Source organism: Branchiostoma belcheri, unplaced genomic scaffold (genome assembly GCF_001625305.1).
Source record: "Branchiostoma belcheri isolate BF01 breed outbred unplaced genomic scaffold, Haploidv18h27 scaffold12, whole genome shotgun sequence".
Classification (NCBI taxonomy): domain Eukaryota; kingdom Metazoa; phylum Chordata; class Leptocardii; order Amphioxiformes; family Branchiostomatidae; genus Branchiostoma; species Branchiostoma belcheri.
In genome coordinates this window covers 3,599,732-3,622,955 of record NW_017802602.1, presented here as the reverse complement: position 1 = coordinate 3,622,955, position 23,224 = coordinate 3,599,732, and the positions used below count along the sequence as shown (strand labels likewise).

Sequence of the window (23,224 nt, the reverse complement as noted above, 5' to 3'; positions counted from 1 at the left end):
ATTATATATATATATATGTATATATATAGAGAGAGAGGAAGGGGAGAGAGTATAGAAACCTAAGGAAGACAACAATTTCCAAAGACTAAGCCAACTCGTGTACCTTATCCACCGTAAATGTACAAGGCATACAAATACAGCGCTACCATAAGAGAGGAAAAAAATTAACTTGTTCCCACCTTCACAGTGGTACGTTACCTCCAGGTACTTCCTAGTGTATGGACAGGGATCACCGAAGTTCATATTGTCTACTCGCACCTCACAACGCTGTAAGCCCTGACAACCTTTACTTACAAAGGTGTAGGGGCTGATTGAGTCTGGCCTGTTACAAAATACAAAGTAATTTAACGTACATTAAAACTTTCAGTGAATGTAACTGAAAGGTAGGTTTTTAATCAAAGTACAGAGTAATTCAAAGTACATGTACATTAAAACTGTCAGTGATTGTAACTGAAAGCTAGGCTTTTAATCAAATGGACACTTTAAAAAGACTTGAATGTAACATAAAATTAGACGGGTGAACTACAACAATACAGATTCTTTCGTGGCTAATAAAAGGAGTATCAGGAATACTCTGTATATTGCTGGCTAGGGGGTCCAAAATGTAATCATTTCAAGGTCTCATCAAGAACTACCCACCTACCAAGTATCAAAACAATCCATTCAAGTCTCCTCAAGTTATCGTGTCCACAGACACACACACACACACACACACACACACACACACACACACACACACACACACACACACACACACACACACACACACACACACACACACACACACACACACACACACACACACACACAAACACGAACGCCTCTGAAAACATAACCTTCTTGGCGAAGGTAAAGAAAACAACGTACTGACTTTTTTTTCAGGACGAAACCAGAAACATAACTTGCATTAATTTTCTATCTAAATGGTTTATTTTTCATTTGCAAATTGACAAAAAACAAAAACAACATTGCAGCCTAATAATACAATGTAAAAAGCCTGAATTGCGCAGTTTTAGGTAACACACAATTGTACAAAATATCATGAATATTTTTAAGCCCTACCTGCTGTCACTGTGTTGACAGTTGTAGTCACATCTCTTGATCCAGTTACACCCACAGCGGGGTGATTTTTCCCTCCGACCGTAGAAGACATCGTCGATCACAAGCAGCTTGTCCGCTGCACAAGCCAGCTCCATGTTCGTATTTTCGCAGACTTTTTCTGAGTGTATCAGTGATAGCACTAATATAACATGTTGCACCTCATTTCTTTTTAATTTTGAAGAAAATGTGGTGCGAGAGGGTAAAACCATCTATGACAGACAAACAACCTTGTCCCGGTGCTATCATTGTACAGTAAACAAAACTGTTTTAGAAAATAAGTAAAAATACAAGATAAAACTAGATTTTCTAAAAGATCATATTATGTAATATATGTGATTTGATATACTAGTATTTGATAGCTGCGCAGTGAAGAGCATTGTGCAAAATATTACATAGATACACCTTACCCTAAGTACATTAAGTAAATTCTCTAATAAACTTATTATTACTACCAAGGCTAATATTAATCCATACTTACTTTTGTCGATGTATACTGGATACAGGGGTGGGATGGTACCATCAGTTCTCTTGATGACAGCCAAGATACTGGCTGTGCTTGTCGCTTCTGTTGCATTCAATGTACTCAAGTTGCTTACTTCTTGCATCGGACTAGCCTGAAAAAAAACATTGTACATTGTGCTCTAGATATCGTTCTCTAAATATTTACATATATGAAAATATAAAACATTCGTTATATTGTTTAAATTGTAAAGTCATGTACAGAATTGTATATTCAAACTCTGAATAAAGAAAGGCAGTAAAAATAACATTACCTATATTCTACCTGATTTTGTGTTGTTCACTCAGACTTGTTCTCTGTGTACGCACATTTAGGTTACGTGCACTATTGCACCGTTGCACCTATTTCCAAATATGAAATTCGAGCCATGATTTCAATGTGCCTTTTGGGTCGGTATTCTTCTAGGGAAGCTGATGGGAATAAAACACGAATGAAACGCTATCATAAGCCAAACGTAAGGTGTAATATTGAGCCCTGTCAAAGATGGTAACCTTACCTTTTGATTGTATTGGATGTTGGGAAACACCCCTGTTATGATCGCGATGAGCCCTCCAGTAAACACCAAAATAACCACCAAAATAACGAGCCAGCATCTTTTATACACTGAAAAATGGCGTTTCGTTGTTTTTCATAGTCTCAAAAAAACATATGCACGAAAATAAATGAATAACAAATAACGCTAACTATAAAGTAAAGAAGCAGACGGTAAAATTATGGTAATTTATATAATCAAAGAAGGAAGTGAAACTGATAACAAAGTGTAACTGATAACAAGGGTAAAAACCAAATGGTAACCATTATACAAGAGAGAGTCACAGTATTGATACTCTTACCGTAAGGTTGATTCACGTTTGGACGATTGCGAGCCTTTTCTGCGTCGGAGTCAGGCCTGGCGTGATCTGAGTGCTGTTTTACGTTTTGGCGAATATTTGCTCCTGTGCTAAAATAGGACTTGTGATCGTTCGTAGTTGCAACAGCATATGGTTCAATATCTCCATCGGCGGTCAGTGTGCTGTCTGCCTGCACGGCTTGAGTTCCGCTGTCAACGTTTCCAACAGCGTTAGCATCTTCTTCATTTTCCACTGAGGCAACGTACATGGCAGAATCAGCATTGATCGAATCAGAGACAAAATACACATCAGACGCTTCTGCGGTCGAGATATTATCTTTTATATAATTATGATGCTGATTTGTGGTATCAGGCTCACTTGCACAAATCGTACGTTGACGTTCAATATCAGCTGCGTACGTGGCCTCCAACATGTCTGGCTCTTCACCGCAGATTGGCATTCTCGTTAGATCTGTATTATTTTCTGTGCAATGGTCATACTGGTCAGGGCGTAGGTTATCTTCATTTTGCACGGGGCTTGTCAGCTTCTCTGGTTTGTTCGTGAAATGTTTTGGGCTGTTTTCCTTCTTGATGGACTGCTCCATTGTGACTCTGTTTGTAAAGCCATAATGAGAAATTAGATGTTATTTATATCCAGGTGGTTGCCTCGGAAAATGAGGGTTCTGGGTTCGAATCCCCCATAGGCCCAAGTATTGTGAAAGGCTCTTCACACTTATTTCTTTACAAGACACATGTAAGATTGTCACTAGCTTCAGTTAGGGTCTGAGGACTGAAATGACTTCCTACAACATGCAGAAGAAACATTCTACACTGACAACTACACATATGTAACTTGTGAGTTCTAAGTGTGTTTTCTTTCTCTGTCTTCATATTAACCTGTATCACTGTGATGTATTTTAATCTATCAGCTTTTTTTACAATTCACTTTGAGAGGAGATAGGCGCCGCCAAGATTATAAGCCTGAGGAGTCATCGTGACAAGTCCAGACATGCTGCTGGCTGTCATGGTGCCCCGACGACCGTTAAGGTTATGGGACTTACATACAATAATCAAGTATCTATCTTTATATGGGTACCGCATGCTGCACAGAAATGTTGTTTTTGAAAAGGTGTTTAAGTTATAGAGAGTTATTTCTAAATTCTATACAGTATAAACAATTCTAGCTATAAAAAGAGGCAGAAATGTAAAATACATTTTTTCTAAAAACTCTACTTTATCTTGTGTTCTGTTCTGTTCTGTTGTGTTGTGTTGTGCACCTAAAAAGTCTATGTGCACCTGAATCTTTAAGCTATGCGCACCAACAATATTTGTGTTCTAAAACAAATTAATTATGACTTGTGAGGCCCAGGTATGGCATAAGTGCGGATATAGGAGACGTTCATTCTAGGAAAAAACACTTACTGCTGACGAAGCCTCGAAAACCACTCAGCTACAATGGTACGTTATTGATAAATTCTTCCTTTGAGCGGAAACACCGATCTCAACTCAGCTTTAGTGAGGTGTTGGGCTCTGGTAGACTAATTATCTCTAAACTATTTTAATCATATACTGGTGGTGTGGTTGCTATGGTCACAAAATAATGTTTATACATTGTTTAGTGCTGTGGCCTTCCTATGCTATGCCTTAATGTATGGCATAACTGACTAGAAGGCCACTAATTTACAAAAGGTTGTCTGACTTTTTCAGCAGTGTTCGCAACAGCTCAGGATTGAAACGGAGCAGAGCGGAAAACTAAAATCTGACTCATTTATGTGATTACCAATATGCAGACTCCCCCTCAGACTCTGTTAACCATTAGTTCTGCACGATTCTTAAATGAGCAAAATATCTTTATTTTGTATGACCTAAGGAAGAACCTCCATCTGTACGTATTACATATATTTTTGGAGCATCACTCATTTTTTACCTCTTAGGAGACGTGACTCTTAGGTGGTGACGAGCTGGGACGAGGGAAAGGGAGAGGGTTTGATTCCGTACAGGTGTTTGTGTCACCGAGCATTAAATATGCAGAACAGGATCTTTACGCCGCACCGAATTCTATAACTTTTGACCGGTATTATTATTGTACCTATCAATCCTTCCCTACCCACGTGCTGCCAACCTTTTCTGTCTGCGCAAATAGATGCACAGACCAGCAGCTCAGCCATCGAAAAGAATTCCATTTATTCATTATATATCCCATCAAAAACAACAAATTTCATTTATTCATTCTGTCTCTCCTCTCTCAGTCCTCTTGCACGATGTGTGTCGAGCCTACCAGGCGGACCAGCTCCCTCCATCTCGGTCTGTCCTGGGCGAACCTGTCCTGTAGCGGTTAAAATGTGAGCACAACTGATGTATTTTTTCTTACCATTTTCGATACGTGTCGCTAGATGTCACTGTTGACATGTCAACCTGCTGTATACCACGTTTATATACTTTCTATTGCGGTGCTATACGTCAAGATCATAATTACATTATTATTATATAGCTAGCAAATCTGCCAACAAAAGCCTCAAATTGTCTTAATCAAACAATAACTTTATTTAATTATACGCATATATGCATATATTATACGCATATATGTGTTGATTTAACATAACAATATGCTATTTACTCAAAGATCGCAAGATGTAGCTTTTAACACGGCGGTATTCAGCATATAGGTAATATCCCGGGTGTAGAACGTAATACTGCCAGATAATTATCTTCACGTGATACAAAATATAAAGAACTGCAGAACTGCACATTGGAATATTTAGGCCGATCTGAACATCGGAAACCCGGCCAATTGTGGTTTTACACTGTAGAGTAGCTCGGGACAGCAAAAAACCTGGGGCGAAAACGGAGCATCGGGCAGCCAACGGGAAATGTGCAGTTCTGCCAATGGATCAAATCAAATAAATCAGATCTTTCCACGACTCTTGCTGAGGGTAATTACAATGTAAGACCGAATCAAGAGTCGCCACGGCTATTGACACCGCTGTGTTCAGTCAGCATATAGCTATATCCCGGGTGTAGAACGTAATACTGCCAGGTAAATGTTTTCATCTTCACGCGATACAAAATATCAACAATTAGAAGGATATTAGACACACAGTCACAGGAAAGCAGTGTACCTTAAAACACTACGGGAAAGGCAATCAAGGGATAATTGTGGTTCGGCCGGCTGTTAAACAGATAATCAGACTGAGTAAAAAAGCGAGAAGAAGTTGACCACTCTGTATTAGCTCAGTAACTAGAACACTTTGTATTAGCCTAGTATAGTACCTTTGTATGTTCCTTATGTATGTATGCCTAATTCAAGTAGTGTATCTTCTGTCTTTTCTACATGCGTTTGTTATGTGTCTGTTAAGTCTTGACCTGTGCCTAGCCCGTCGTGACATGAATGTACAATAAAGGTCTTTCATTTCATTTCATTTCATTATCTAACAAGCCCACTACATCCAGACCACCGTAGGCTCCAGGTATCCCCTCGGTGCTGGGAGCACTGTCCGCCCGCCCAGGTACATACAGACGCGCCGGGGCCCGGATATTTGACGGATCGGTTTCAATTAGTTCCCCTCTACATTACTGCAAAAATCATTAGAAAGGAAGTATGAAGTGTGTCAGGAAAGGCCTGTGCTGTATAGTCTCGTATTTCAGTCCATCTGGGCCACGGAAACACGTTGGAGCCCCACAAAACGTCTGCTTGGAGATTAGCCATCACACCTGAACAACAGGCACAGCGGTCTTCAGTCGTCCATCGTGATCCAATTGACAGAAAAGGGGGCGTTGTTTCGGACGCTACGTGCCATCACACCTGAACAATAAGCCAGTGGAAATAATGACAGGTGAAATATTGCTATCGGACAAAAGTCGCGTCTTCTCTTTTCTTGATTAGAATGACAGAAAACGGGGTGTTGTTTCGGACGCCACCATCACACCAGGTCAACAAGACACAACCAGATACAATAGAGAAGAAATATCGACGCTTGCTTTTGGGGAAAAAAATTAAAGTCATGCGATCTTCTTTCATTTGTTTTTCTTGACTTAGCTAGTTGGACTTAGCTAGATCACCTCTCTCTCAGTTGCGTATGATCCCAGTGCATGCAAGGCCGGGTTTCTGGCTTACCAACAATGCTTGTCAATCAGTTTCTATATTCTTTGTATTCTATGTTTTGAGTATTTTAGCTAGCCTGGGTACCATCCTACTTGTATGCCGGGGCTCCCACACTCGCTTCCCTAACAAGTACTTGTTAGGGAAGTGAGTGTGGGAGCTCCGGCATATAAGTAGGATGGTACCCAGGCTATATTTTAGGGTATCGCCTTCATCCGTTTCATTTCTTTAAAACAATTAGCTCTCAGTGTGGGAGGGGGGAACAGTTTTCTACATGCTTTTCGTTATATTTTGGAGGAAATACTATGCTTTCAAACAATCCAATATTCACATGCAATTTTTCCTTATATCGGAGCTATTTTGGATTCATAGATTTGCAAGTGCATTGAAAACACAGAATTTTGTCACCAATACGGGAAGTTATTTGGAAAATGGGCCAACGAATGGGGATATAAGTTCTTACTGAATGCTAAAACTAGTGGTAAAAGTGGCGAAAACAGGGCCTGATAAATGTACTTAAATGTGTATGACAATGGCAAAACTCCTGTCGCACTGGAAAGCCAAGCGGGTCCAGCTAATTTCCACACACACACACACACAAACACACATACACACAAACACACACACATACAAACACACACACACACACGCACGCACGCGCACACACACACACACACACGCACGAGCGCACACACACACACACACACAGCACACACACACAGCATACACACACAGCACACACACACACACACACAGACAGACAGACACACACAGCACACACACACACAGACAGACAGACAGACACATACACACATATTGAGACACACAGAGAGTGAAACAACAACAGGACTTTTAAAAAAATCTTCAGAGTATGTCATCCGTGAAAATAAGTAGGTGTGGCCTGAATACCGGAAGACGTCTAATGTACCGACCAATTATCCATACGCATCACTGCTCCTCGAAATGACTATAATCACTTCTTGACACCGTATAATGGGTTTTAGTCCTCGTCAATGTAATTGTTTTGTTATGTATCCGTAAGTCTATGTACTTTTTATCCTCTACCCCTCCATTTCAGCAAGCAAATTGGACCGTATCTAGTATAAAAACTGAGATAGTATCCATAAGGTAATACCACAGGTCCAATTGAATATTGTGTTAAAAGTATCCAAATAGGAGTTTTTTTCCACCACCGCAAATTAGGACCCAGGACTTCTCACACCCTGGGGCACTGAGCAAATGTGGATACTGGGAATCGGTCCAAGTGATAAATAGGTTGTCATGATTCCTTGCAAGATATCTTCCCACGATGTTTTTGTCCTTATGCCAAATCAAACTGGTGAATTGATCTAAATTGACCAAATTCGGAAAGCTCAGATTCTACCAGTTCTCTCTTATCCCAAAAGTCGCCAAAACTAACAGACTAGACCCAAATATTCGAGAAAAGAAAAGGTTTTAATGATGTTTAATTATATATAATAATAAATTTTCATGTTTTACGTCAGTGCCCTGATGCCTAATCTGAGTTCAAAGGACAGTTGAAAGGACTTGGGTGCAATCAGCTTTGACATATGACTTGATAAAGGTCTCCTTCCATTTTAACTGAATTTTTTGTCAACATCTGGACTACTGTATTATCATGCCCATGTAGCTTGGGGCAGTAGTCTTTCTCTGTCAGTTAGCAATTATAGATACTGGTAATCAGTGATGGATAGATTGTCATGATTTTTGCAAGGTGTCTTCCCACGATGTTTTTGTCCTTATGCCAAATCAAATTTGATCTAATTTGACCAAACTGGGAAAGCTCAGAGCCTTCCTATTCTTTCTAATCCGAGAAGTCTCCAAACTACAAAACTAGACCAAACTATTCGAGAAAAGAAAGAGTTTCAATGATGTTCATACGTTTCATGTTGGGTTCTGTGCTGCGCCACGTGCAGTCAACCGTGACGTTATTCCTTGAGTTTGCAGTTCGGCTGATTTGAATTGATACCTTTTCAGACCCAACACTAATCGGACTTGTTACCTACTGACACCACTTCAGAACTAAACACGGTCTGATGTTTGTGCGGAAATAAAAAAAATAAGGCACGAAAAGCAAACACATGGAGAGCGATACACATTATCATTGCAGGTGTAAGGTACTTAAGTCATTATATCGGAATGCGCCTTAGGCTGGGGATTTAAAATGGGTGTTTGATACCTGCAACACAATACAACAGGTAATTACTAAATGCCAGAAGACTACAAATGCGCCAACCAATCAGGAGTACCAATTGTGCTCATCTGCATACGTTCAGTACGAAAGAGTATAAATTTGCTTCCCGTCTCTGTATTTTCATCAATCCATTCTGATATCTTCAGACGAGTCATCTGACGAGCCGAGGACTTACCTAAGGTATGTACTAAGTTACTCTACCGGCTAAACCTATCGGTGTGGTGTCTTTGCATGTGTTAACAGTATTTTAGATTTTATTTCTGGGGACCCCTCTTTATTCTTCACTACCCGGGAGGTACAAGGTAGACTCCCTGACTTGTGGACTTGCAAGCTCTCTTCGCGCTACCTCAGAAAGTCTGGCTAACAAAATTACCAGTATTCCTAACTGCTACGTGAGAAAATTGCTGCCACAAGCAACAAAATCTACGGTAGAACTGCTGATACATGTATGAAGTGTGCCATAGCTAACTGCATTGGACATGAAAAAAAATTGAGGTATTCAAAAACTCGTATTTCGCCAGAACTCAACAGACCACTCGCTTCACATGGTGGGACCAAGGTTGTCCAATCGTATACAAGGCACGCCACAAAACAGCACAAAGATTGAGGATCGCCGTCTTTAAATTTTTCAATAATCATGACTCTTAAATTCCCCTCAGTTGAAGCTGCACCATGAAGCTGTTTGTCTGCACCCTGATTGTGACGATGGTTGTCGTCGCCATGCTGGCTGACGATGCCGAGGCTTTCGGGCCGAGGAGGCGTTCGGGTTCCGCAAAGTTAACCAGCAGCTTGAAAGGTACGTTTGGACTTCGCTGAGTTTTTCCACAATCGAATGGGGTCGCTTTAACTTTGTCTTGCTTGTGCCTAGCTTTATTTCGTCTGCTAAGGATTCCTAAAAAACAATAAGAGCTGATAATTGCAGGCTGTCCATTGTCAAAAAGGAATCGGAATTAATTAGAAGCTATACACCCATATATATTGACATCCACATGATGCAAGTTTCTACTTTTCTTCTTAGCATGTTTCTATACATAGCAGACTGTATACTTCCCTAGTTATATATACATATACCTAACATTATGAATACAGTGATAACATCTTATCTGTAAAGCGCCTACAGAGTTGTACAGAATCGCAGCGTGACAGCCATATCATATGTCTGCACACATACGCATGAGAATCTCATATCTGCATTTCTTTGCCCATCCTTCCAGCGGCTGAGCTGAGGGAGGTTGTGGAAGAGGCAAGGTCGCTCCTGGATGACCTGGAGGAGACTGAGCAGCTGGAAGCCCGGGAGTTTGAGGACCTGAAGGAGGAAGACTGTAAGAAATCTCACTTTTTGCCCTTTTTTTCTTGTAAGACTCCAGTCTCTCCTTGCCCATTCAATTAACATGCAAGTTACTTGATTTACTGTCACCGTATATCTGGGTCCACATGTACACATTTTTAGGATGACTGTTATATGTAATAACAGATTAATGAGGGACATTTTCATTAATATTATTATAATCATTAAACTTTAAATGTTCGTTACTGAAAAGGTTTCACAAGACTGGGATATAATACTTGCTAATTAATTATATCTATATCTTTTTTACAGTCGTCAAGAAGCGCCGCTAACTCCTGTAACCTGCAGCCTACCAGACGAACGGAGTGCCCAGTGGTGCCAGATGGACAGGACTGGAGGCTAGCTATAAAGGTTGATGAATAAAATCGTGTAAAGGCAGTGTCTTGTTATTGTCCTTATTCATAGATACAGGGCTGTTCTTTTATGCTTTGATGCTGAGTTTTTCGTTGTGCAGTGTACCTTATTTCTCGCAACTTGTAATATCACTTGCCTTAGACAACATACCAATATAAGACCAACGACTTTTCATTATATAGGACAAGAAAGATATACTGTGTAAACGGGGTCTATTCATGAAAAACACCCATCGAATCCAGAAATACGAGGACGATTCTTTAAAGTTAAAAAAGAATACAGAAAACTGGTTAAAAAGAAAAAGCGAGACTTTCATCAACAAATAATGAATCAACTATCATCACTAAAAGAAAGTAACCCGACTGCGTTTTGGAATCTTGTAAATAAGCTAAAACCTGAAAAAATAAACGATACTGATCAAATATCAGATTCAGCGTGGTTAGAACATTTTAAAGGTCTTAACAAACACGCTGATGCTATCCGGGATAGTAACATGCGCGCTTCCACAGACAACGTGGACTTCTCCCCCCTCCCTCCCTCGCCGGAGAATTGTATATTAGACAGTCTGATAACAGAGGAAGAACTTGACATAGCAATATCCAATCTAAAAAACAAGAAATCTAGTGGGGACGATATGGTTCTAAATGAAATGTTGAAATGCGGGAAGACCATACTAAAGAAACCCCTTCTACATATTTTTAACTCATGTCTACAAAACGGTTACTATCCCAAAGAATGGTCACTAAGTCATATTGTACCTATACACAAATCTGGGGACACTTCACTTCCAGACAATTACCGAGGAATCTCCATAATCAGTTGTCTTGGTAAACTATTCTGCTCCATTTTAAATACCCGACTAGTTAACTATGCTGAACATTACAGCCTTCTCAAACCCCAACAGGCCGGTTTTAGGAAAAACTTCAGAACAACCGATAATCTTTTTGTACTGTCTACTTTAGTTAGCAAATATCTAAGTAAAAATGCACGACTATATGCCTGTTTTGTAGATTTTAGTAAAGCGTTTGATTCTGTTTGGAGAGATGGACTTCTACGAAAATTGACTGAACTTGGAATAGGAGGCAAATTTTTGATGACTATCAAAGACATGTATTCCAAAACAACAAATTGTATCAAAACTAGCCGCGGTCTTACCGAAACTTTCGTAACTAACTGTGGGGTTCGACAAGGCTGTAACCTGAGCCCAACACTATTTAATCTATACATTAGTGATTTAGCTAATGAGTTTAATGATCATTCTTGTAACCCCCCCATATTACATAATAAGAAAGTATCTTGTCTAGTTATACGCAGATGACTTAGTTATATTTTTCTGAATCTAAAACAGGGTACTACAAAACATCTTTAGATAGATTAGATATTTATTGTAAAACATGGAAATTGAATGTTAACTTAAAGAAGACCAAAGTAGTGGTCTTTACAAAGGGAGGCCGTATGCCAAAAGACTGTAAGTTTTTGTACAACAGCAATGTAGTAGAGATAGTTACAAACTATTGTTACCTTGGTATTGTTGTTAATGCAGCCGGTACGTTCAAGGCAAACAACAAACACTTATACAACAAAGGTCTGAAAGCACTGTTTGGAGTCAATCAATCTACTAAACAAAGCCAACGCGACAATATCTGTAAGAAACAAACTTTTTGACACATGTGTAAAGCCAATATTGTTGTATGGCTCCGAAATTTGGGGATCATTCAAAAGTCCAAAATCATCACCTATCGAAGCAGCTCATTTAAAATTCTGTAAACAATCTTTATACGTTCCCAGATCCGCCTGCAATCTTGCCGTAATGGCGGAATTGGGGCGTTATCCCCTCAAACTAGAAGCATCTCTGAACGCCATTAAACACTATATCAGAATACGCCAGAACGTGCCGGTTGATAGTCTCTCAGCAGACGCTCTATTGTGTCAACTTGAACTGGATGCATCCGGCGCTAAATGCTGGGCTTCGGGAGTCCGCAAGACGCTAGAGGAGTGTGGTTTTGCCTACGTATGGAATTCGCCGATGTCGTATGTCTTAAATTCTTCACAAATTATTCCATCCCTTGATCAACGTTTAAAGGACATGTATTTCCAAACTTTTACAGCAGAAATTCGTAACAACAACAAATTACAAACATATAGATTACTAAAAAATACTTACCACGAGGAAAAATATCTGAGAATTACAAACATTCGACACAGAACAGCCATCACAAAACTCCGGATAAGTTCACACAAACTCCACATAGAAAAGGGAAGACACAACCACATTCCTCTACAGCAAAGGATCTGCCAATTTTGTAATCTAGATTATATTGAAGATGAATACCATTTTGTAGTTGACTGCACATTATATAGAAACGAGAGGGATTCCCTCTATACTTATGTAATAGATAAGTTCCCAAGCTTTAGACATTTAGATAGAATAGAAAAATTTGAATTCCTCATGAAACTTGACAAACCATGTATAATTAGCTCAATATGTTCGTACATCTTTAACTGCGTCAAGAAGCGAGAAGAAGCTGAACCTGTAAATAGTAGATCGCATTAGTTTATATAGTATGTAAGTGTCATTACTGTTTTCTTTCCCCTGTTTACCCATGACCTGTACTTAGCTCGTTAGAGCACAAGCGTACAATAAAGGTCTTTCATTCAATAAACCCGACTGGAGAAAACGTGAATAGAATGGTCGCTTTTTATTTACATTTATTCTACTTAGTGAACAGCACAGACAGTTTAATCATTTATTTCATACTTCATAAGTCAGAATAAAGCCAATGCAGCAATAAAAAACCCCAAAACACCTACATGTGTATGTAACGACAGTACATGGACCTATGTAGGCTAGGTATAGGCAGTCCCCATTTTACCTGCACTCATCTACATATGCAGGTATTATTTCGAGCCCCGAATCAGCTATGTCATAGGAAGCGTTGATTAGAGCATATAGGGTGTACTGCCGTAGATTGTCGACCTGCTACCATGTACAGGTAACTTTGGGCGCTAATTTGTATTGTAAAAAGCTAGCGAATCTCATATACTGGGAGTCAGTCCAAAGGATAGCAAGGTTGCCGTGAATCTTTGCAAGATGTGTTTCAATGCACGTTTAGAAGGAATCCTACACGTATCTCACGATTTTGTTCTGATACTTAAACAGGCTGGTAAAATGGACAAACTTTGACTAAAACTTGAAAAGATCAGACCCGTTCTCGGTGATTTGTTTTGATGTAACTTTTCTACACCCACCAAAGCTTCTTGCCATAGGTATGTTTTGACAAAAATGAATAAGGGCGACTGATGATCATGAGTCAATCTCCTGTTATTGGCCAGCCTACACACAAGTGTTCTGTGTTTTTTTCTGCTCATTTTCCTCGTGTGAAATCTGCCCATGCACACCAAGTGGTCTAGATCTGTTTGTGTTACCGCTCCTTTCTTCCTGAGCACTCTTTCCAAGAAGGCAGCTTGACGACGATAGCGAGAATGATACTACTACTACTACTGTACCGACCAATTAGCCATACGCATCACTGCTCCTCGAAATGACTATAGTTACTTCTTGACACCATATAATGGGTTTTAGTCCTCGTCAATGTAATTGTTCTGTTATGTATCCGTCCGTCTGTGTACTTTTTATCCTCTACCCCTCCACTTTCAGCAAGCAAATTGGACCGTATCTAGTATAAAAACTGAGATAGTATCCATAAGGTAATACCACAGGTCCAATTGAATATTGTGTTAAAAGTATCCAAATAGGAGGGTTTTTTTTTCACCACCGCAAAATAGGAGGTTTTTTTTTCACCACCGCAAATTAGGACCCAGGACTGCTCACACCCTGGGGCACTGAGCAAATGTGGATACTGGGAATCGGTCCAAGTGATAAATAGGTTGTCATGATTCTTTGCAAGATGTCTTCCCACGATGTTTTTTGTCCTTATGCCAAATCAAACTGGTGAATTGATCTAAATTGACCAAATTCGGAAAGCTCAGATTCTACCTGTTCTCTCTTATCCCAAAAGTCGCCAAACTAACAGACTAGACCCAAATATTCGAGAAAAGAAAAGGTTTAATGATGTTAATAATTTTTATGTTTTACGTCAGTGCCCTGATGCCTAATCTGAGTTCAAAGGACAGTTACAAGGACTTGGGTGCAATCAGCTTTGACATATGACTTGTTAACGGTCTCCTTCTATTTTAACTGAATTTTTTGTCAACATCTGGACTAGTGTACTACCATATCCATGTAGCTCGGGGCAGCAATCTTTCTCTGTCAGTTAGCAATTATAGATACTGGTAATCAGTCCAAGTGATGGATAGATTGTCATGATTTTTGCAAGGTGTCTTCCCACGATGTTTTTGTCCTTATGCCAAATCAAATTTGATCTAATTTGACCAAACTGGGAAAGCTCAGAGCCTTCCTATTCTTTCTAATCCGGAAAGTTTCCAAACTACAAAACTAGACCAAACTATTCGAGAGAAGAAAGAGTTTCAATGATGTTCATACGTTTCATGTTGGGTTCTGTGCTGCGCCACGTGCACTCAATCGTGACGTTATTCCTTGAGTTTGCAGTTCGGCTGATTTGAATTGATACCTTTTCAGACCCAACACTAATCGGACTTGTTACCTACTGACAACACGTCAGAACTAAACACAGCATGATGCTTGTGCGGAAATAAAAAAATAAGGCACGAAAAGCAAACACATGGAGAGCGATACACATCATCATTACAGGTGTAAGGTACTTAAGTCATTATTTCGGAATGCGCCTTAGGCTGGGGATTTAAAATGGGTGTTTGATACCTGCAACACAATACAACAGGTAATTACTAAATGCCAAAAGACTACTAATGCGCCAACCAATCAGGAGTACCAATTGTGCTCATCTGCATAAGCTCAGTAGGAAAGAGTATAATTTGCTCCCGTCTCTGTATTTTCATCAATCCATTCTGATATCTTCAGACGAGTCATCTGACGAGCCGAGGACTTACCTAAGGTATGTGCTAAGTTACTCTACCGGCTAAACCTATCGGTGTGGTGTCTTTGCATGTGTTAACATTATTTTAGATTTTATTTCTGTGGATCCCTCTTTATTCTTCACTACCCGGGAGGTACAAGGTAGACTCCCTGACTTGTGGATTTGCAAGCTCTCTTCGCGCTACCTCAGAAAGTCTGGCTAACAAAACTACCAGTATTCCTAACTGCTACGTGAGAAAATTGCAGCCACAAGCAACAAAATCTACGGTAGAACTGCTGATACATGTATGAAGTGTGCCATAGCTAACTGCATTGACATAGAAAAAAATTGAGGTCTTCAAAAAACTCGTATTTCGCCAGAACTCAACAGACCACTCGCTTCACATGGTGGGACCAAGGTTGTCCAATCGTATACAAGGCACGGCACGCCACAAAACAGCACAAAGATTGAGGATCGCCGTCTTTAAATTTTTCAATAATCATGACTCTTAAATTCCCCTCAGTTGAAGCTGCACCATGAAGCTGTCTGTCTGCACCCTGATTGTGACGATGGTTGTCGTCGCCATGCTGGCTGACGATGCCGAGGCTTTTCGGGCCGAGGAGGCGTTCGGGTTCCGCAAGTTACCAGCAGCTTGAAAGGTACGTTTGGACTTCGCTGAGTTTTTCCACAATCGAATGGGATCGCTTTAACTTTGTCTTGCTTGTGTCTAGCTTTATTTCGTCTGCTAAGGATTACTACAAAACAATAAGAGCTGATAATTGCAGGCTGTCCATTGTCAAAAAGGAATCGGAATTAATTAGAAACTATACACCCATATATTGACATCCACATGATGCAAGTTTCTACTTTTCTATTTAGCATGTTTATATACATAGCAGATTGTATACTTCCCCAGTTATATATACATATACCTAACATTATGAATACAGTGATAACATCTTATCTGTAAAGCGCCTACAGAGTTGTACAGAATCGCAGCGTGACAGCCTTATGTCTGCACACATACGCATGAGAATCTCATATCTGCATTTCTTTGCCCATCCTTCCAGCGGCTGAGCTGAGGGAGGTTGTGGAAGAGGCAAGGTCGCTCCTGGATAACCTGGAGGAGAAGACTGAGCAGCTGGAAGCCCGGGAGGAGGAAGACTGTAAGAAATCTCACTTTTTGCCCTTTTTTTCTTGTAAGACTCCAGTCTCTCTTTGTCCATTCAATTAACATGCAAGTTACTTACTTTACTGTCACCGTACATCTGGGTCCACATGTACACATTTTTAGGATGACTGTTATATGTATTAACAGATTAATGAGTACATTTTTATTAATACCATTATAATCATTAAACTTTAAATGTTCGTTACTGAAAAGGTTTCACAAGACTGGGATATAGTACTTGCTAATTATATCTATATCTTTTTTACAGTCGTCAAGAAGCGCCGCTAACTCCTGTAACCTGCAGCCTACCAGACGAACGGAGTGCCAAGTGGTGCCAGAAGGACAGGACTGGAGGCTAGCTATAAAGGTTGATGAATAAAATCGTGTAAACGCAGTGTGTTGTTATGGTCCTTATTCATAGATACAGGGCTGTTCTTTTATGCTTTGATGCTGAGTTTTTCGTTGTGCGGTGAACCTTATTTCTCGCAACTTGTAATATCACTTCCTTAGACAACATACCAATATAAGACCAACGACTTTTCATTATATAGGACAAGAAAGATATACTGTGTAAACGGGGTCTATTCAATAAAACCGACTGGAGAAAACGTGAATAGAATGGTCGCTTTTTATTTACATTTATTCTACTTAGTGAACAGCACAGACAGTTTAATCATTTATTTTATACTACATAAGTCAGAATAAAGCCAATGCAGCAATAAAAACCCCAAAACACCTACATGTGTATGTAACTACAGTACATGGACCTATGCAGGCTAGGTATAGGCAGTCCCCATTTTACCTGCACTCATCTACATATGTAGGTATTATTTCGAGCCCTGAATCAGCTATGTCATAGGAAGCGTTGATTAGAGCATATAGGGTGTACTGCCGTAGATTGTCGACCTGCTACCATGTACAGGTAACTTTGGGCGCTAATTTGTATTGTAAAAAGCTAGCGAATCTCATATACTGGGAGTCAGTCCAAAGGATAGCAAGGTTGTCGTGAATCTTTGCAAGATGTGTTTCAATGCACGTTTAGAAGGAATCCTACACGTATCTCACGATTTTGTTCTGATACTTAAACAGGCTGGTGAAATGGACAAATTTGACCAAAATTGGAAAAGATAAGACCCGTTCTCGGTGATTTGTTTTGATGTTAACTTTTCTACACCCACCAAAGCTTCTTGCCATAGGTATGTTTTGACAAAAATGAAAAAGAGCGACTGATGAGTCAATCTCCTGTTATTGGCCAGCCTACACACAAGTATTCTGTGTTTTTTTCTGCTCATTTTCCTCGTGTGAAATCTGCCCATGCACACCAGGTGGTCTAGATCTGTTTATGTTACCGCTCGTTTCTTCCTGAGCACTCTTTTTAAGAAGGCAGCTTGACGACGATAGCGAGAATGATACTACTACCCAGGACTGCTCACACCCTGGGGCACTGAGCAAATATATAATTACGGTAAATGTCTAATTAAGCTGCCTTCTTGGAAAGAGTGCTCAGGACGTTGTTTCGGACGCTACGTGCCATCACACCTGAAGAATAGGCCACTGCAAATAATGAGAGGTGAAAAATTGCTATCGGACAAAAGTCGCTTCTTCTCTTTTCTTCTCCATTTCACGTCTTCAGGCTAGTCGTTCATCGTGATTAGAATGACAGAAAAGGGGGTGTTGTTTCGGACGCCACCATCACACCAGGTCAACAAGACACAACCAGATACAGAGGAGAAAAAATCGACGTTTGCTTTTGGACAAAAAATGAAAGTCACGGATTTTTTTCCCTTTGTTTTTTTCTTGAGTTAGCTAGTTGGACTTAGCTAGATCCCCTCTCTCTCGATGACGTACACCAGTTGCGTATGACCCAGTGCATGCAAGGCCGGGTTTCTGGCTTACCGGCAATGCTTAAGCTTGTCAATCAGTTTCTATATTCTTTGGAGTATTTTATCGCATCGCCTTCATTCGTTTCATTTCTTTAAAAATTCGCTCTCAATAGTGGGGGGGGGGTCAGGTTTCTTCAATCATGCTTTTCGTTATATTTTGGAGGAAATACTAATAATATTCTTTTAAACAATCCAAAATTCACATGCAATTTTCCTTATATCGGACCTATTTTGGATTCATAAATTTGCAAGTGCATTGAAAACACAGAATTTTGTCACCCATACGGGAAGTTATTTGGAACAATGGGCCAACGAATGGGGATATAAGTTCTTACTGAATGCTAAAACTAGTGGTAAAAGTGGCGAAAACAGGGCCTGATAAATGTTCTTAAATGTGTATGACAATGGCAAAACACACACACACACACACACATACATACAAACACACACACACACACAGCACACACACACAGCACACACACAGACAGACAGACAGACAGACAAACACACAAACACAGCACACACACACACACACACACACACACACACACATATTGAGACACACACAGAGAGAAACAACAACAGGACTTTAAAAATTCTTCAGAGTATGTCATCCATGAAAAGAAGTAGGTGTGGCCTGACAGAATACCGCAAGACGTCTATTAAATAAATGTTCCGACCAATTATCCATACGCATCACTGCTCCTCGAAATGACTATAATCACTTCTTGACACCGTATAATGGGTTTTAGTCCTCGTCAATGTAATTGTTCTGTTATATATCCGTCCGTCTGTGTACTTTTTAGCCTCTACTCCTCCATTTCAGCAAGCAAATTGGACCGTATCTAGTATAAAAACTGAGATAGTATCCATAGGGTAATACCGCAGGTCCAATTGAATATTGTGTTAAAAGTATCCAAATAGGAGTTTTTTTTCCACCACCGCAAATTAGGACCCAGGACTTCTCACACCCTGGGGCACTGAGCAAATATGGATACTGGGAATCGGTCCAAGTGATAGGTTGTCCTGATTCTTTGCAAGATGTCTTCCCACGATGTTTTTTGTCCTTATGCCAACTCAAACTGGTGAATTGATCTAAATTGACCAAATTTGGAAAGCTCAGATTCTACCTGTTCTCTCTTATCCCAAAAGTCGCCAAACTAACAGACTAGACCTAAATATTTGAGGAAAAAAAAGGTTTTAATGATGTTGATAATTTTTATGTTTTACGTCAGTGCCCTGATGCCTAATCTGAGTTCAAGGGCAGTTTTCAAAGGACAGTTAAAAGGACTTGGGTGCAATCAGCTTTGACATATGACTTGTTAACGGTCTCCTTCTATTTCAACTAAATTTTTGGCCAATATCTGGACTACTGTACTACCATGGTCATGTAGCTTGGGGCAGTAGTCTTTCTCTGTCAGTTAGCAATTATAGATACTGGTAATCAGTCCAAGTGATGGATAGATTGTCATGATTTTTGCAACGTGTCTTCCCACGATGTTTTTGTCCTTATGCCAAATCAAATTTGATCTAATTTGACCAAACTGGGAAAGCTCAGAGCCTTCCTATTCTTTCTAATCCGAGAAGTCTCCAAACTACAAAACTAGACCAAAATATTCGAGAAAAGAAAGAGTTTCAATGATGTTCATACGTTTCATGTTGGGTTCTGTGCTGCGCCACGTGCACTCAACCGTGACGTTATTCCTTGAGTTTGCAGTTCGGCTGATTTGAATTGCTACCTTTTCAGACCCAACACTAATCGGACTTGTTACCTACTGACACCACGTCAGAACTAACACGGCATGATGCTTGTGCGGAAATAAAAAATAAGGCACGAAAAGCAAACACATGGAGAGCGATACACATCATCATTGCAGGTGTAAGGTACTTAAGTCATTATTTCGGAATGTGCCTTAGGCTGGGGATTTAAAAATGGGTGTTTGATACCTGCAACACAATACAACAGGTAATTACTAAATACCAAAAGACTACTAATGCGCCAACCAATCAGGAGTACCAATTGTGCTCATCTGCATAAGTTCGGTACGAAAGAGTATAAATTTGCTTCCCGTCTCTGTATTTTCATCAATCCATTCTGATATCTTCAGACGAGTCATCTGACGAGCCGAGGACTTACCTAAGGTATGTACTAAGTTACTCTACCGGCTAAACCTATCGGTGTGGTGTCTTTGCATGTGTTAACATTATTTTAGATTTTATTTCTGGGGATCCCTCTTTGTTCTTCACTACCCGGGAGGTACAAGGTATACTCCCTGACTTGTGGATTTGCAAGTTCTCTTCGCGCTACCTCAGAAAGTCTGGCTAACAAAATTACCAGTATTCCTAAATGCTACGTGAGAAAATTGCTGCCACAAGCAACAAAATCTACGGTAGAACTGCTGATACATGTATGAAGTGTGCCATAGCTAATTGTATTGACATGAAAAAATTGAGGTCTTCAAAAACTCGTATTTCGCCAGAACTCAACAGACCACTCGCTTCACACGGTGGGACCAAGGTTGTCCAACCGTATACAAGGCACGCCACAAAACAGCACAAAGATTGAGGATCGCCGTCTTTAAATTTTTCAATAATCATGACTCTTAAATTCCCCTCAGTTGAAGCTGCACCATGAAGCTGTTTGTCTGCACCCTGATTGTGACGATGGTTGTCGTCGCCATGCTGGCTGACGATGCCGAGGCTTTCGGGCCGAGGAGGCGTTCGGGTTCCGCAAAGTTAACCAGAAGCTTGAAAGGTACGTTTGGACTTCGCTGAGTTTTTCCACAATCGAATGGTATCGCTTTAACTTTGTCTTGCTTGTACCTAGCTTTATTTCGTCTGCTAAGGATTCCTACAAAACAATAAGAGCTGATAATTGCAGGCTGTCCATTGTCAAAAAGGAATCGGAATTAATTAGAAGCTATACACCCATATATTGACATCATCATGATGCAAGTTTCTACTTTTGTATTTAGCATGTTTCTATACATAGCAGATTGTATACTTCCCCAGTTATATATACATATACCTAACATTATGAATACAGTGATAACATCTTATCTGTAAAGCGCCTACAGAGTTGTACAGAATCGCAGCGTGACAGCCATATGTCTTCACACATACGCATGAGAATCTCATATCTGCATTTCTTTGCCCATCCTTCCAGCGGCTGAGCTGAGGGAGGTTGTGGAAGAGGCAAGGTCGCTCCTGGATAACCTGGAGGAGACTGAGCAGCAGCTGGAAGCCCGGGAGGAGGAAGACTGTAAGAAATCTCACTTTTTGCCCTTTTTTTCTTGTAAGACTCCAGTCTCTCCTTGCCCATTCAATTAACATGCAAGTTACTTGATTTACTGTCACCGTACATCTGGGTCCACATGTACACATTTTTAGGATGACTGTTATATGTATTAACAGATTAATGAGGGACGTTTTCATTAATATTATTATAATCATTAAACTTTAAATGTTCGTTACTGAAAAGGTTTCACAAGACTGGGATATAATACTTGCTAATTATATCTATATCTTTTTTACAGTCGTCAAGAAGCGCCGCTAACTCCTGTAACCTGCAGCCTACCAGACGAACGGAGTGCCCAGTGGTGCCAGAAGGACAGGACTGGAGGCTATAGCTAGCTATAAAGGTTGATGAATAAAATCGTGTAAACGCAGTGTCTTGTTATGGTCCTTATTCATAGATACAGGGCTGTTCTTTTATGCTTTGATGCTGAGTTTTTCGTTGTGCAGTGTACCTTATTTCTCGCAACTTGTAATATCACTTGCCTTAGACAACATACCAATATAAGACCAACGACTTTTCATTATATAGGACAAGAAAGATATACTGTGTACACGGTGTCTATTCAATAAAACCGACTGGAGAAAACGTGAATAGAATGGTCGCTTTTTATTTACATTTATTCTACTTAGTGAACAGCACAGACAGTTTAATCATTTATTTTATACTATATAAGTCAGAATAAAGCCAATGCATCAATAAAAACCCCAAAACACCTGCATGTGTATGTAACTACAGTACATGGACCTATGCAGGCTAGGTATAGGCAGTCCCCATTTTACCTGCACTCATCTACATATTCAGGTATTATTTCGAGCCCCGAATCAGCTATGTCATAGGAAGCGTTGATTAGAACATATAGGGTGTACTGCCGTAGATTGTGGACCTGCTACCATTTACAGGTAACTTGGGGCGCTAATTTGTATTGTAAAAAGCTAGCGAATCTCATATACTGGGAGTCAGTCCAAAGGATAGCAAGGTTGTCGTGAATCTTTGCAAGATGTGTTTCAATGCACGTTTAGAAGGAATCCTACACGTATCTCACGATTTTGTTCTGATACTTAACCAGGCTGGTAAAATGGACAAACTTTGACCAAAACTGGAAAAGATCAGACCCGTTCTCGGTGATTTGTTTTGATGTTAACTTTTCTACACCCACCAAAGCTTCTTGCCATAGGTATGTTTTGACAAAAATGAATAAGGGCGACTGATGAGTCAATCTCCTGTTATTGGCCAGCCTACACACACGTATTCTATGTTTTTTCTGCTCATTTTTGCGTGTGAAATCTGTTTATGTTACAGCTCCTTTCTTCCTGAGCACTCTTCCCAATAAGGCAGCTTGACGATCGACGATAGCGAGAATGGTAGAGCGTCTTTTGATTTCTTCGCGGTATCCTCTCAGGCTACTTTTTTGTGTTAAGTAATGGCGGCGTCCGTTGTTTATTGGCAAATAA

General features: G+C 40.1%; 1 protein-coding gene across 2 annotated transcripts; it reads left to right on the top strand.

Moving 5' to 3' along the window:
- The first annotated feature begins 8,821 nt into the window (after nt 1-8,821).
- Nucleotides 8,822-16,986, top strand: LOC109462850. 2 transcript variants are annotated; one of them, XM_019759489.1, is made up of 4 exons: nt 8,822-8,944; nt 9,424-9,560; nt 16,492-16,587; nt 16,861-16,986. In XM_019759489.1, exons 2-4 carry the CDS (start codon nt 9,437-9,439, stop codon nt 16,878-16,880), a joined length of 240 nt encoding a protein of 79 aa, XP_019615048.1. In that variant the 5' UTR covers nt 8,822-8,944; nt 9,424-9,436; the 3' UTR covers nt 16,881-16,986. The 2 variants fall into 2 exon arrangements, with proteins under 2 accessions (XP_019615048.1, XP_019615046.1); XM_019759487.1 differs by lacking the exons at nt 16,492-16,587; nt 16,861-16,986 and adding exons at nt 9,979-10,086; nt 10,365-10,491.
- The last annotated feature ends 6,238 nt before the right edge of the window (nt 16,987-23,224 follow it).